This window comes from Phodopus roborovskii, unplaced genomic scaffold (genome assembly GCF_943737965.1).
Source record: "Phodopus roborovskii unplaced genomic scaffold, PHOROB, whole genome shotgun sequence".
Taxonomy (NCBI): domain Eukaryota; kingdom Metazoa; phylum Chordata; class Mammalia; order Rodentia; family Cricetidae; genus Phodopus; species Phodopus roborovskii.
The window spans coordinates 9,588,467-9,601,736 of record NW_026125444.1 but is presented as its reverse complement, the minus strand read 5'-3'; the positions used below and the strand labels follow the sequence as shown (position 1 = coordinate 9,601,736).

The 13,270-nt window shown below is 41.3% G+C and overlaps 1 protein-coding gene across 2 annotated transcripts in view; it reads left to right on the top strand.

Annotated features, from left to right (window-relative positions):
- The window catches only part of Fam3c (FAM3 metabolism regulating signaling molecule C), a 48,434-nt gene extending 39,341 nt beyond the window's left edge, over positions 1-9,093 (top strand). For both annotated transcript variants that reach the window (XM_051175739.1, XM_051175740.1), the window contains exons 9-10: positions 6,043-6,169; positions 6,869-9,093. In XM_051175739.1, coding sequence (XP_051031696.1) covers positions 6,043-6,169; positions 6,869-6,958 — 217 coding nt within the window. In that variant the 3' untranslated portion in view covers positions 6,959-9,093. The remainder of the gene's footprint in view (positions 1-6,042; positions 6,170-6,868) is intronic.
- Positions 9,094-13,270: the final 4,177 nt, after the last annotated feature.

Below are 13,270 nucleotides of genomic sequence, written 5' to 3'. Positions count from 1 at the left end.
GTCTTCTGATTTAGATTTTTGTTAGGAATGGAATTGGTTTTATTGGAGTCAGGGTTATAGGTGTACACTGTCACTTCTGACTTTTAAGTGCAATTCTAGAATCATACTCATGTCCTCTTGTTTGCCCAGCAAGCACTTTACCACTAAGAGGTCGTCTCCTTGGCCCTGTTTGCCTTAAAAAACAAAACAAAAACTAAATAATCAATTGTTGTGCCCTTGCCTGGCTGGAGAAGACTATTTCTCAGCATTCCTTAGTTGCCTGTAGTTGTTTGTGTAGGGTTGAGGCCTCCTGAGCACCCTCTATCTGCCATGTTAGCATGTCTGTTGTTACTCTGTTCAAGTCATGTTTAGGCATGTTTGGTGAGACTTCATGCCTGCAACCACTTACATTTCTAGGAGATTAAAAAAAAAAATAAATAAACCCAAAAGAAAAAAACTCACAGCAGACCTCCTGTTCCTCTGGCTCTCAATCTTTCTGCCTTCTCTTCTGAAATGATACCTGAGCCTTGGAATCACCATCATATTGGTAGAGAATGTAGTATTTATTTATTTAGGAACACATATACCTCCACCACCATCAATTAAACAGTTTGGACATGTGTCTCATGCCTTTAATCCCAGCACTCAGCACTCAGGAAGCAGAGGAAGCCAGCCTGGTCTACATAGTGAGTTTCAGGATAGCCAAGGCTACATAGTCAAACCTTATCTCAAAAGAAAGAGGAGGGAGGGAGGGAGGGAGGGAGAGAGAGAGAGAGAGAGAGAGAGAGAGAGAGAGAGAGAGAGAGAGAGAGAGGGGGATGGAGGGATGGATAGAGAGAGAGAGACAGACAGAAGAAAGAAAGGCAGGCAGGCAGGCATGACTCAGCTGGATGGTGTAGGCTTGCTGGGTTACCTCCTTTCCCAGGAGAGATGGAACCTGAATTGAGACTTCCATTTCCAATTGTTCCTTCCTGTGTTGTGGGGTATCCACCAGAAAAGACACAGACAGACAGACAGACAGACAGACAGACAGACAGACAGACAGAGTGATGAAAGGGGTATGTGGAAGGGTTAGGAGAAAGGAAAGGGAAAGGAAAAATGATGTCATCTCACAAATAGAGTGCTTTTTAAAATAAAATGCAAGATTTACAAAAAAGAAAACCCTTGAATGTTAAACTTTTAATGTCTTAACATCTCCATATTTTTCGTCTCTAGAACGATGTATTCGTGGTTTCCTTTAGAAATTGTGTATGGGACCTCTGTAGACCTAGAGGCATTTAGATGATCTTTAAAATGCATAACTGGATTTGTTGAGTTACGGTTCCCGTTTTCCATCATACAAGCAAAGTTTGTCTCTCTGGGCAGATTGCCTTGATCAGCATCCTGCCCTGTTTTTGTAGCACCAGGATCCCTCATTACATTTTGTTACTCATTGTCTTTGTAGCAGAGTGTGTGTGTGTGTGTGTGTGTGGTTTTGAGTCCTGTTTCATTCTGATATGGCTGGTTCTCATATAGTATTAGTAAAAGCTTTGTCTTTAGTAATGTGTTTTACCTTGTACTCTAAAAGCTTTCCTGTGTTCAATTAATAATTGTAATTTAGAAATTACCCCCTCCCCAGACTTCTATATAGTTAAAATTATTAGTTGTGTTTGCGTGCTTGTTTTTACGTTCCTTTGTTTTATTTGTTTGGTGGGGGTAGGGAGTGGAGGAGTACGTGTCACATGTGTGAAGGTCAGAGGACAGTTTTCAGGAGCTGCCTCTCCCCTGCCATGTGGGCCCCAGGGATCAAACTTAGGCCACCACGCCTGTTGGCAGGTGTCTCGACCCACTGTGCCACCTCCTGGGTCCATGTTTGCTTGCTTTCAAAGAATTACATTCTCATAAGACTTTCTGAGGAGCTGTGTTTCGTCTCTGGTCTTGATAGCCCCCTCTGTGATTGTGTTTCTTAGGTCTCCTACTCTGGAGGCGTGTGACTGTTTTCTCCCACAATTCCCGGTACTTACGTGTTTCTGATGGTCAGAATTGATCTCAGAGGATAAGTTCTTCCTTTTCTGTACTGTGCTTGGGGGAAGTGGCATGGTATAGACCTGCTGGGTACACCTCCATGAAGAGGCATGGCTCAGCTGGGTGGTGTGGACCTGCCGGGTATACACACCAGAGAAGACTGCACGGACATGGATCTAATCCGATAGAAAGCCTTTATTAGCCAGCTAGCTAGTACACTGGGTGTTCAAGACCCCAGTGATCTCAGTGTCTGCCAGGGTGGGCATTTAAGAATAAAACTCTGTCCTGGGTTGGCAAACCAGTTCACAAGGACAGTTGGCTGCAAGCGGGACTGGGAAACCTTTTAAAGACTTTCCCAGGCTTTGACAGATTAGGTCTATGTTTTCATCTTGTCAGGCAGCACTGTCTGTGTGCTGAGTTTCATGACCTGGATGGTACTTCCATCATGGAGTCAGCTGTGCTAAGGTTTTGGGGCCTACTAAGATCCGGGACCCTGTTATACCTGTTTGTATTCTGGGTAAACCATACTCAGCGTTAGGATGGTTTTATGAACACACGATCCCCGGCTTTGTTTCTCTCCTGTTGTATTGTTGGTATTTTTTATTTATCTTACAGAAAATTCTTCACTAAAGTAATCGATTCAACATCATCCTTTAAGAATGTATCACACTCTACTTACTGTGGATGTGTGAATGAGTATATGCATTCAATGGTGTGTATATGGGGGCCAGAAGACAGCTTGCCAGAGTTGGTTCCTTTGGTTTTTCTGAGACAGGGTTTCTCTTTGTAACTTTGTAACTTTGAAGTCTGTCCTGACACTCATTCTGTAGACCAGGCTGGGCTTGAATTCCCAGAGATCTACCTGCCTCTGCCTCCCGAGTGCTGGTATTTAAGGTGTGTGCTACCACTGCCCAGCTCAGAGTTGGTTCTTTCCTTCACTGTGTCCCTCCTGGGGACCAAACTCAGATCTTCATGCTTGGTGTCAAGAGCTTTTTACATCTTGTTGGCCCCCAACAACAATAAAAAGGTGTGTGTGTGTGTGTGTGTGTGTGTGTGTGTGTTACAAAAGATTGTGTAGGTGTGTGTGTCCTTGAGGACATCAGGTATCCTCTTATTGCTCTCTCTGAGCAAGATTATTTCCTTGAGACAGAGTCTCTAGCTGCACTTGGCATTTACCGTTTCTCAGCTGGACCAATGATCAGTAAGCAAGCCTTGGGTATCATCTTGTGGCCTCCACGCTCTCCCCAGCACCAGGGATACAGATGTATGTGGCTTTTAATGACAGAGTGAGGCTCAAACTCAGGTCCTCGTGAACTCTTAGCCACCAGGCCATCTCTTTAGCTTTTAAAGCATCAATTTCAGAGAACTCAGCTAGTTAATACCGTAAGTACCAAAACACACAGCAAGTCCTTAATACTTCATTCAGAACAAAAAACTTGTACCTCCAAGTTTTATACTGTATTTATTATTCTGGGCTTTTAAAGAGAAGATATTTTGACCCCCGTATATATTGTCTCGTCTTCTATTGCTCTCTGACTTATTGCCTTGAGACAGGGCTTCTTACTGACCTGAAAGCTGACTAGCTGAGCTGGCATCCTTTGTGCACACAGGGACAGTTCTGGGAAGGGTAGGTGCTCTTCTCAGACCCAAGGGTCCAGATGCCAGCAATGACGGTCTCGCTGGCAGGCATTTCTGAGGATAACTCAGGTCTTTTATGTTATTTCCTTTCTGCATAAGAACGTCATAATGTTCCTATAGAAAATGCAGGAGTTAATGAAATCAAGTTGATTCTCGCTCTGGCTAACTTGGCAAGGTTTATTCACATGGATCATCATGTTCACTTGTGAAATTCACAAGTACACAAAGACGATTGACTGCCCCTTCAATACACACACACACACACACACACACACACACGTCTATGTACATATATGTATATATGCTTTTAGTTCATGTATACTAGGAAATATTTTACTTTCTATTTTTTAAAATAGGAACATATCTGCATTTGGATGGCAGTTATTTGGGGGGCAGTTGTTACCATTGTTTGTGAATTTAACATTTGTTATTCCAACTTAACCAAGATTGCAAACTGTACTTTTTCTGAGGAACAAATGTGAACGGAGTCCTGTGGCTCTCTCAGGAAGCAGTGATGTTGACACCCTACTACAGTAGTGGGCCTACTGCCTGCCATCCACATTGCAGTGCTTTATCCTTCTCCCCATATCACCTGGTTGTGCTGACAGAAGCAAAGAATTCTTTTTTGAAAGTAGCCAGAAAATAGAGCACATAGTGAAACTGCACATGTACAGGAACCATGATGTTGGGAAACAGGGCTCAGCGGTCCTTTCAGAGTTGCCCTCCAGTGCAGAAGGTGCTGTACACAGGCGAACCATGGGAAGTGATGGCTGAACCCGTGAGGCTGGGCCAGAAGCATATGAGCACCATCCATGCACAGGTCTCTGAGAGGCTTGGATGGCGCATGCATATATGCATGTGGGTGCGTGTACACGTGTGTATACATGCATACCGATGCCTTCAGAGGCCAGAGGCTTGGAATCCCCTAGGACTGAAGTTACACGTGTGAGCTACCCATGGGGGAACCACCCATCTGGGAACTGAACTTGAGTCCTTTGCAAGTGCTACGCCAGCCCTTAGCTACTGCTCCTTTTCTCCAATCCCTTTAAACATTTATTTATTATTGTTTTCCATTCTCGTGGGCTCCTTTTGAATATCAGACATTACATTCCCCTTGTTCCGTTCACTTGCTCACATTGCATTATTTTCAGAAGTGAGTCTGACAGGCTGTGTGTTCTATGGGCTTATTTTCTCACAGATTCCAATGAAGTTCATCCAGGGCGACAACGGCATTCAAGCCGTGTTTGAAACAGCCCCTGTGTCCTATAGATGTGACTGTTGACTCTTACAGCAGTGTGTTTCATATTTTATAAAGCTCCCCTTTTAAATGCAAAGCACCCACTTATCTTTAAGGTCAGCGTAAGATGCGTTTTGTTCATTAAGGCATTACAGAGCTGACGTCTAGTGCCAGCGTGAATCAGCCCCTCCCTCGTTGGTTGTCCTTTATGCCGTTTTCAGGTGGCACGTGCTGTCTCGGGTCTAGCAGGACTATCTATAAAAGTTGGTTGTCGGTGGTGGTTTGTTTGCTTCTGTTGCAGGGATTCATGTCAAGTAGCCTGTGTACCTGACCCTTAGTTTTCCTTTTCTAGCTCTATAGCTACTGCTCATCTCCTTTGTTTCTGCTCTTTGTGAGACAAGGCAGAGAATCACTCAACATGTCCGTGATCTTCACAGATATTTTTAGAGGCATCTTTCAGTTGAGAGTTTGTCTGGAGGCTGATTTTTGTCACTGCCTTTCTGGTAAACATTTAGCCCTCACATGGTTCCTACATTCACTTTTATTAAATAACTAAAGTGCAATTTATAATATATCTATTCTCAAAATCTGTTTTAACTAAAAGACAGTGCTAAGAAGCCTCTAGCATCCATCAGCATTCACTTCTCTTCCATTCCCATGGATTTCACAAAGGGTTTGATGGAGAGTGAGTGAAGACACTGATTGCATAACACCTGGATAGCCCTGTAGGCGTCTGTTAGCAGGGCCATGGCCTCCCTTGATGAATGTACTTCACCAGGTGAAGACAAACTGTTAGGAAATACAGATGTTTACCAGATGCTCTCCAATTAACCGCTTGCTTCTTGACTTTTGCTTTCATCATTAAAGACCTCGAGTAGGAATGTTGTTTTAGACTTTATTTTAATGTATTCATTGTTTTTTTTTTTATATTCTCTGATTGAATCTGAAATGTTTCACCCTCATATTCAATGAGTCTCTCAGCAAGTATTTATAAAGTGCTTTGCCCGGCTGGAGAGATGGCTCCTCTCCATTCCCAGCAACCACATGGTGACTCACCACCATCTATGAGGCCTGGTGTCCTCTGCTGGCCTGCAGGCATATGTGTAGGCAGAGCACTGTATACATGATAAATAAATCTTTAAAACAGTGCAGTGCCCTTGTTTATGTCTTGTCCTCTCTTTCAGGCTCACTGATGAGGCGCGGCGGCTCATTGCTGAGCTGGGGAGCACATCTATCACCAGCCTTGGGTTTCGAGATAACTGGGTCTTCTGTGGTGGGAAGGGCATTAAGACAAAGAGCCCCTTTGAACAGGTTAGTGTCTAAGACGTTCATAACTAATGGGCAAGAGAAAATTAGTGAAATTTTCTCATATAATATTCTCACACCAGTTACTTGAAAGTAAGATTAAATTGAAGCTCTCCTTTAATTCCAGCATTCAGGAGCCAGAGGCAGGTGGGTCTCTGAGTTCGAGGCCAGCCTGGTCTACAGAATGAGTTCCATGGCAGCTAGGGCTATATAAAGAAGCCTGATATCAAATCCTATCCCCCGCCCCCTTCAAAAGAAAATAAAATTAGATTAAGCAAATAGTGAATGTGTTCAGATAGTGTTTGTAAGTTCTTGGTAAATAAAATAATGATGACTTTAATTTTTTTAATAAAAATTAAAATTGTTTCCCTCTTATACAATGCATTATCACAGTCCATTATTATGGATTTCAGTTATGCTCCAGTGTTAGAATCAGCTGAATTCACAAATATCTCAGATCTCAGATAGAATGGAATCCTTTTGACAAATAACCCTTTAAAAACATTCGTAGATTTTTTTTTTCCATACAAGCATTTTGTTTGAAGGTTTGCCATATTGCTGCCTGCCCACAAGGGTCACTCATTTAATATCTTGGGCTGTAATTTATGTCACCTCGTTGTTGGCTAGTGTTACTGAAATGGGAGTGAGTGGGTTAGAAAATCACAAACATTTGTTAAGCTGTGGACTGTCATTGTGTCCCCTCAGCACATAAAGAACAATAAGGACACAAACAAGTACGAAGGATGGCCTGAGGTGGTGGAGATGGAAGGATGCATCCCCCAGAAGCAGGACTGAAGGGAATGTGAAGACGAGAAGATGCACTTTGATTCCGAAGGAGGGCTGTAAAGCAGCCGCTCCGTGTACATATTTTAGTAGCATGCGGCCGGCCAGGGTGTGCATGAGCAAGATCGTCTCTGTTGATTCCAGGATTATTTATTGCTAACATAAGTGGCTACCTTTGTAAATAGCCCTCATACTGAACAAATCACCAAACCATTTTTAAGCACATTTCCCTAAAAGTACAATGTTTAGACTTCAGTGGCAATAATGTACTTTAGTCCTAAAAGCATATTCGGTGGGTAACCAGAAGATTGTACAGGACACTGATTTATGTTCTCATTGCTGTGAAACTCTATCATGGAAAAACATGCCTTTTAGGGAGGAAATTTTGTTCATACGTATGTCTCTGTATAGATAGCTGGCATGTGCTGACAGTATCCTTTAAATTAAAGAGATTTTTGGCTAGTTGTATGTGTAATGTTATCGTACAGTCTGGCTCCTGGTGTACCTCTTTTCATAGTCTTTATTTTTCCTTCCAAAGAAACCAAGAAATAAAATATTTCACACGAAAATTTTCATCAGATTTGTGAAAAGCACAAAAATTATGTTTTAAAACATTGAAAATGAACACTAATGTAGGAGTCATTTGGGACTCATCTTGTAGATTTTGTGTTAGCAGCGTGAAGTATGTGATTTTGTATAAGCTATTAGAGTAAGAGAACCAGGCCAAGTCCCTTCCTCAACCAGTCGGGTCATCCAAGAAAGTGGGTTAGTGCAGTTAGGATAGATAATGCAGGCATTTGTCTACTTTGTTACCTTCTCTGATGTCATGGTCTTACAAGAGGAGTACTTTAATCATAGCTTTGATTTGTAAACCAAGAAAGTCTGTTATTTACTTCTAACTTCATAATAGCAACTGTTGCCTGACATTGTAACAGAACATTTAAAAAGTCCTAATTGCGATATTAAAGCACTAAATACCTACCGTATGCAGCATATTTGGAATAGTTTAAAATGCCGCTTAAACAAATGTAGTGCTCATGTTGCCTTTTGTGGGATGAGGCAACACTTAAAATTTGAACCTAAAATTTAGGTGGTTTGTATAAAAATCAGAAAAGCAGTATTTGCCATTTTGTTAAAAAGCTGGAAGCAATTCAGATATTTCTTGACCATTCCTGACCTTGTGGTACTGTTTCTTTCCACACAGTGAATGTAGTAGGTCATAAGGAGACACGTCTTTCTTGTTCAGACAAGTTTTGTAAACTTTTAAGAGTTCTGGTGCTTCTATACTAACTCGAATCCAGCATGTATGTTCTGACATGTAAAGTATTTCCCTTGATTCTGTAAGCCATTTTACAGTTTCTGGGGATTGGAAAATAAATGTTGCAGGTTTTTTGGGGGGGGGTTGTTTTGTTTTGCTTTTTAATAATGTAAGTACTCTTGGTTTCACATTGTGAATTTGGGTATGTGTGTTGGTGTGTGTATGTGTATTTCAAAAAGCATATACTGTACCTGTAGAACATCACATAAATATCTTTTTTTTTTTTTTGCCATTTTTATACTTCCTAAACATATTTTTAAAAAAAAGTAAGTCTCTGCCATTAAACACAGTAATACTGTGTATATATTTGAACATGTGTAGAAGTTAAGTTGCTTGACAACAGGCTATGCCTTTGAATTTTAAAGACTGGCTATATGGGTTTTACAGTTGCATAAAATGTTAGAAGGTGTGAGATGATTGGTTATGTAACTGCTACCGTGCAGTCATTTCTGTCTGGATCCCGTCTTTTACTGGTTGCACCAGCTTAAATCTGGAAGCAATAACCAACTGTTTTACTTTCACATGAGCCTTAGAAGTGGAAGGATGCTCATTTAATGTCTGGACTTTTTTTTATTAAAATCAAAGCTCTAACTAACATGTACTCGTTCAAGTGATGGGAGAGGCTCTGCAGATTCAGATCTGTTGTAATCGTAGCAGAGGTGTGGGAGGTGGGTGTGGAAACAGAAAGGAAGGGGCAAATAAGCAGATATCTGGGAAATAAGAATAATAAAGAGAACGTTTATATTCTTAATTTGGTTCAAGTAAAATTATCATTTTGCTATATTTGTTTTGAAATAAATCAGCCAATATTTTGCAATTTTTATGATAATTTAGCTTGTGTTTTATATTTCAAAGGTCTATACAAATTGTAATTTGACTCATTGTTCATTTTGTTTTGTCAGCCCTCTCTCCTAGTATGTTTTAAAGAAAAAGAAGAGAAATGCACTGTGCTCAATGAGCAAAGCAGTTTAAGTGAAAACACATTTGACATCTTTTTCAAGTGGGTACGAAAGCAGGGGAAATACTTGTTGACTGGGTAAAAGATTTGCCACTCAACCTGTTACTCCCACCTCTTCAAATTCATACCTGTGGAGCTGCAGAAGCTAGGGACGGAATTTACCCTTTCTAGAGCATTCCTAAAGGTTCACATGCCAAATCATCAGACAATCCCCACCTCCCAAATCCCTTCTTTCTCCTCTTATTCCTTCTTGAAACTCTCGGCCTCCATCAAATCAAGAGTAAGATGGGATAAAAAGCAATCAGGCTTAGGGAATGGCAGTTGGTTGCTGTCACGTAGTATAATGGAACATCCAAGGACAGGATTGAGGCTGGTGAAGACACCTTGGGGACTCTTAAGTCTTCCTCCAGTACACATTGAAAGCACTCTATGGAGAAAGTGCTTCCGTGGTGGTCGAAGGGGGAAGGGATTGGTCAGCCCTGAGGTTAGGTAGCAGCCGTTTATCTTCAGTTTGTCCCATAACCATGTTGTTAGCATTAGGAGAATTGCCAGCCCATTGAGCTGACAGGTACTGCTTGCTGCTGAACTAAACTCACTGTCCAGCTCGGCATCAGTTTGGCAGCGTGTAGTGCACTGAGCATGGAGAGAACTTGAGGCTGTATGAGTAGAGAGTTTCGATGCAAGCTCCTAACATTTCATAGAATTAGCTTCTATTTGCTAACCTTGGTAATCAGAAGAGTGCTGAAACCTTAAAGGGGGGAATTCTGTAAGAGGAAGTAGTGCAGTTATGGTATAACGCCCCAGAAGTGCCTGAGGTGGCTTTGTGTGTCCACTGGTTATTATGGTGTGAATATTGTCAATTTCTTGTAAAACATGTAGATAGTACTAGAGTTTTTATGGTGCCAGTCAAAGGATAAAATACCCATTAAATCCAGTTACTGTTATTACCCATACTTCTTGCAGACTTAGATGCAGAAAAGTACCAAGTGTGTACATCTCTACCTTACCAGTTCTAAGCCAGAAAGGAATCAGTAATGAGTCAGTGACCTCATTAATGGGTGAGATGCAGCTACACGTGAGGCCATCTTTGATCTCCAAGGTTCTGACTGACTTTCACATCCTATCTCGTTCATTACTCTGAATGCCAAGGGACCCATCTCATGCAGAATCCAAGATTTCATTTCTTGCTAGGTGCTCAGTATTTCAAATCCAATACAAAGGGCTCTGCTTGCCAAGCTAGTATGCATGAACTTGTAAGGAATCTTGTAGGGAACACAGACCTTGGTCCCCAATCCTAAAACCTGGCTGCAGGGCAATAAGATAAAGTATTAGGGATAGGGAGACAAGGGGGTTCAGTGGCAGGCCCTCTAGGACTTGCCTCTTGCTTAGAAGAGCCTATGAAGGAGGTTCTTAGATGGGGATTTTGAAACTTTTGTTATTGCTATTGTTTGCTTTGGGGGATTTCCAAGGGCATTTTCCACAATGTGTCAACCAAATGCCTTACCTGTGAGGCTGGTGCCACCAGACACAGCTTCATATAAACAAACTCAACCTAAGGACAGTGAATTGTCTCATGTCTTGCTTTTCTGCATTGCCAGTGAAATATGATGGCTCATTGTATGTACTATTACCAAACAGAATTGTTTTCTTCTGTAGAGATGCCCCTTCAAGCAAAGGAAAGTTAACATTCACCCCAGGATCCAGCTTTTACCTAAGAGTCCAATGGGACTCTTGGTGTCTTACTCTAAAACTAAATGTCAAGTTTTGCATTATCGTTTACACATGATGACATTGACATGGAAATCAATAATTTTCAAGTTCAGCTCTAAAACCGCTGTGCTTAGTTTTAGTTCTGTTGGGAACCTGATTAGACACCTGCATTCTTTGAACAGAAATGAACAGCAAGAATGTCTTGAGTGTTCAGCTCTGAGCATAGGAAAGATTTAAATGTGAATTATGTTGGACACTGTTATCTGGGTATGTTCAGTTCTTAGACTAAGTCAGTCGTGCCTGTAAATTGGAAAGTCCAAGCATACAGAGTAGGAGCATCAGTTGGTGAGTTCCCTTAGGTGTGAGGAATAGGATGTAGGTCCCTGCTGTAGACAGTGTACTCTGCCTCCAGTGGCTTTCTGCTCTTTAGCAGGTTGAAGGTGTGAGACAATGGATGAGCGAGTGAGCCTGTTCCTAGACTCATACAGAAATTGGGAACTCTTGGTGAGAAAGAGGTTGAAAGCCAGCAGAATGGTCAGTTGTGTATTTTGCAAGTAGCTGTCAAAATTCTATTATGGAAGTATTCTGGAATAGGTTCTAAATCCCATGGGTATGGGACACGGTGGCAGGTATTGTGGCAACTAGAATTTTGCGGTTTCTATATTTAGTCAATGAAGTTTAAAGTAGTATTTTGGGAAATAATAGGTTGGTTATTTGAAGAGAGAAAACATTTTCAAATTGGCAAAGGGAAGAATTTCTCAAAATAATGAAATTAGTTTTTTTTGTGAAATCATCTTCTACTCATTAAATAGAAGGCCTGTCAGAGACTATGTATCCATCCCATTGACTTCAGTTTTCCTATTTTCCTATCTTACTGTGTGCTATTTTTTTTTTCCCAAAGAGCTTGAGCTGAGCAAATATTAGTGTTCTGGAGAGTTTAAGATGTGAGAGTGGCAGTGCATAGGGCTAGTGAAGAATGGAGATTATGTACTGAGAAAAAGGAGATGCTTGATTTAAATTGTGTGACCCCGCGCCCAGCTTGCCTTAGCGTTTAAGTTGTGTTGAAGTATCCAATAAAACACAGTGATGGCCTTCACTCATCAGAAAGACTCACTGGGGACACAGGCTTACCTTTTGTGATCACAGATACCCAGAACTAGGTAGATACAGCTGTTAGGTTGTTACTAATGTTTCTTGGCAGCTATGGAGGTCAGTCACAGGGAATGGACAGTCTTTGTCCCACCACAGTTTGCTCCCAATTCTTAGAAATCCGATGCTTCCCCTTAACCGTTCATTAAAAGACACGTGTGAACCTTGGTTTGTGTCGACTCGCTTCTTATTTGGTGCTGTCCTCTCTTGAGGGTAACTCAGAGGGTTACTTTCTCTAGCATTTCCTTTCAAAGCTTTAGCCTGGTGCAACTCCCTCCCCCGCCCCTTTCCGGATTTTTACTTTTTGTATGAAGATAAGCCATTAGAAACCACCAATGTTATCTATTTTCTAAAAAGAATACCTTGTGAAGCAGTCGGCTCCACACACATCAGCAAGGGTATATTTATTTTATGCTGACTTAAATCGTTTTGCTGTTTACTCAGATCATTTCTTCTTGGAAGACTGATAGCTTCTTGGGTAATCCAACTGTTAGCGCTGTGGAGATCTGAAATAGAGGCTAGCTTCAGGCACTTTGAGCTCCTTAACCAAGTTTATATAGCCAAACTATGAAGAACATCTATAATTTGACTATACTTAAACAGATCCCTCAAAGTCTTTACATGGTGTAAACCTAGTCCACTGATGATTGGGATCCCATGAGATACACAGGAAAAGAGTGGCTATGGAGGGCACAGATGTAGCTGGTTCATCCTGTTTGAGCATGAGGGGCTACTTGACTGACGGTTACTGCGCTTACTTCCCTCATCTGAGAAATGGAGCCACAATAACAGTGCCTAATTTATATTGTGAAGAATATATATGAGTGAAATTTAATACATATATATGTATATGAATGATATTTATTTTGGCCCATGCCAACTATACAGCAAACGCTATCAACTTGTTTACTAAAGTTATATTTGCGTTCAAAGGGAATGAGACTCTTTCATCTCTCTTTCTGGTATTCTGAAGCTGAATTTCTGCCCTGCCAGGCCCAGCAGCCCTTTAGTCCGAAATATATACACAAAGGTTTATATTTTTTGTAAACTCTTTGGCCAACGGCTTAGGCTTTTTATTGGCTAGCTCTATCTTAATTATTAACCTATTTCTATTAAACAATGTATTACCACGAGGCTGTGACTTACCCCTAAGACTTCAGCATGTTATTCCTTCATTGGCTACATGGCA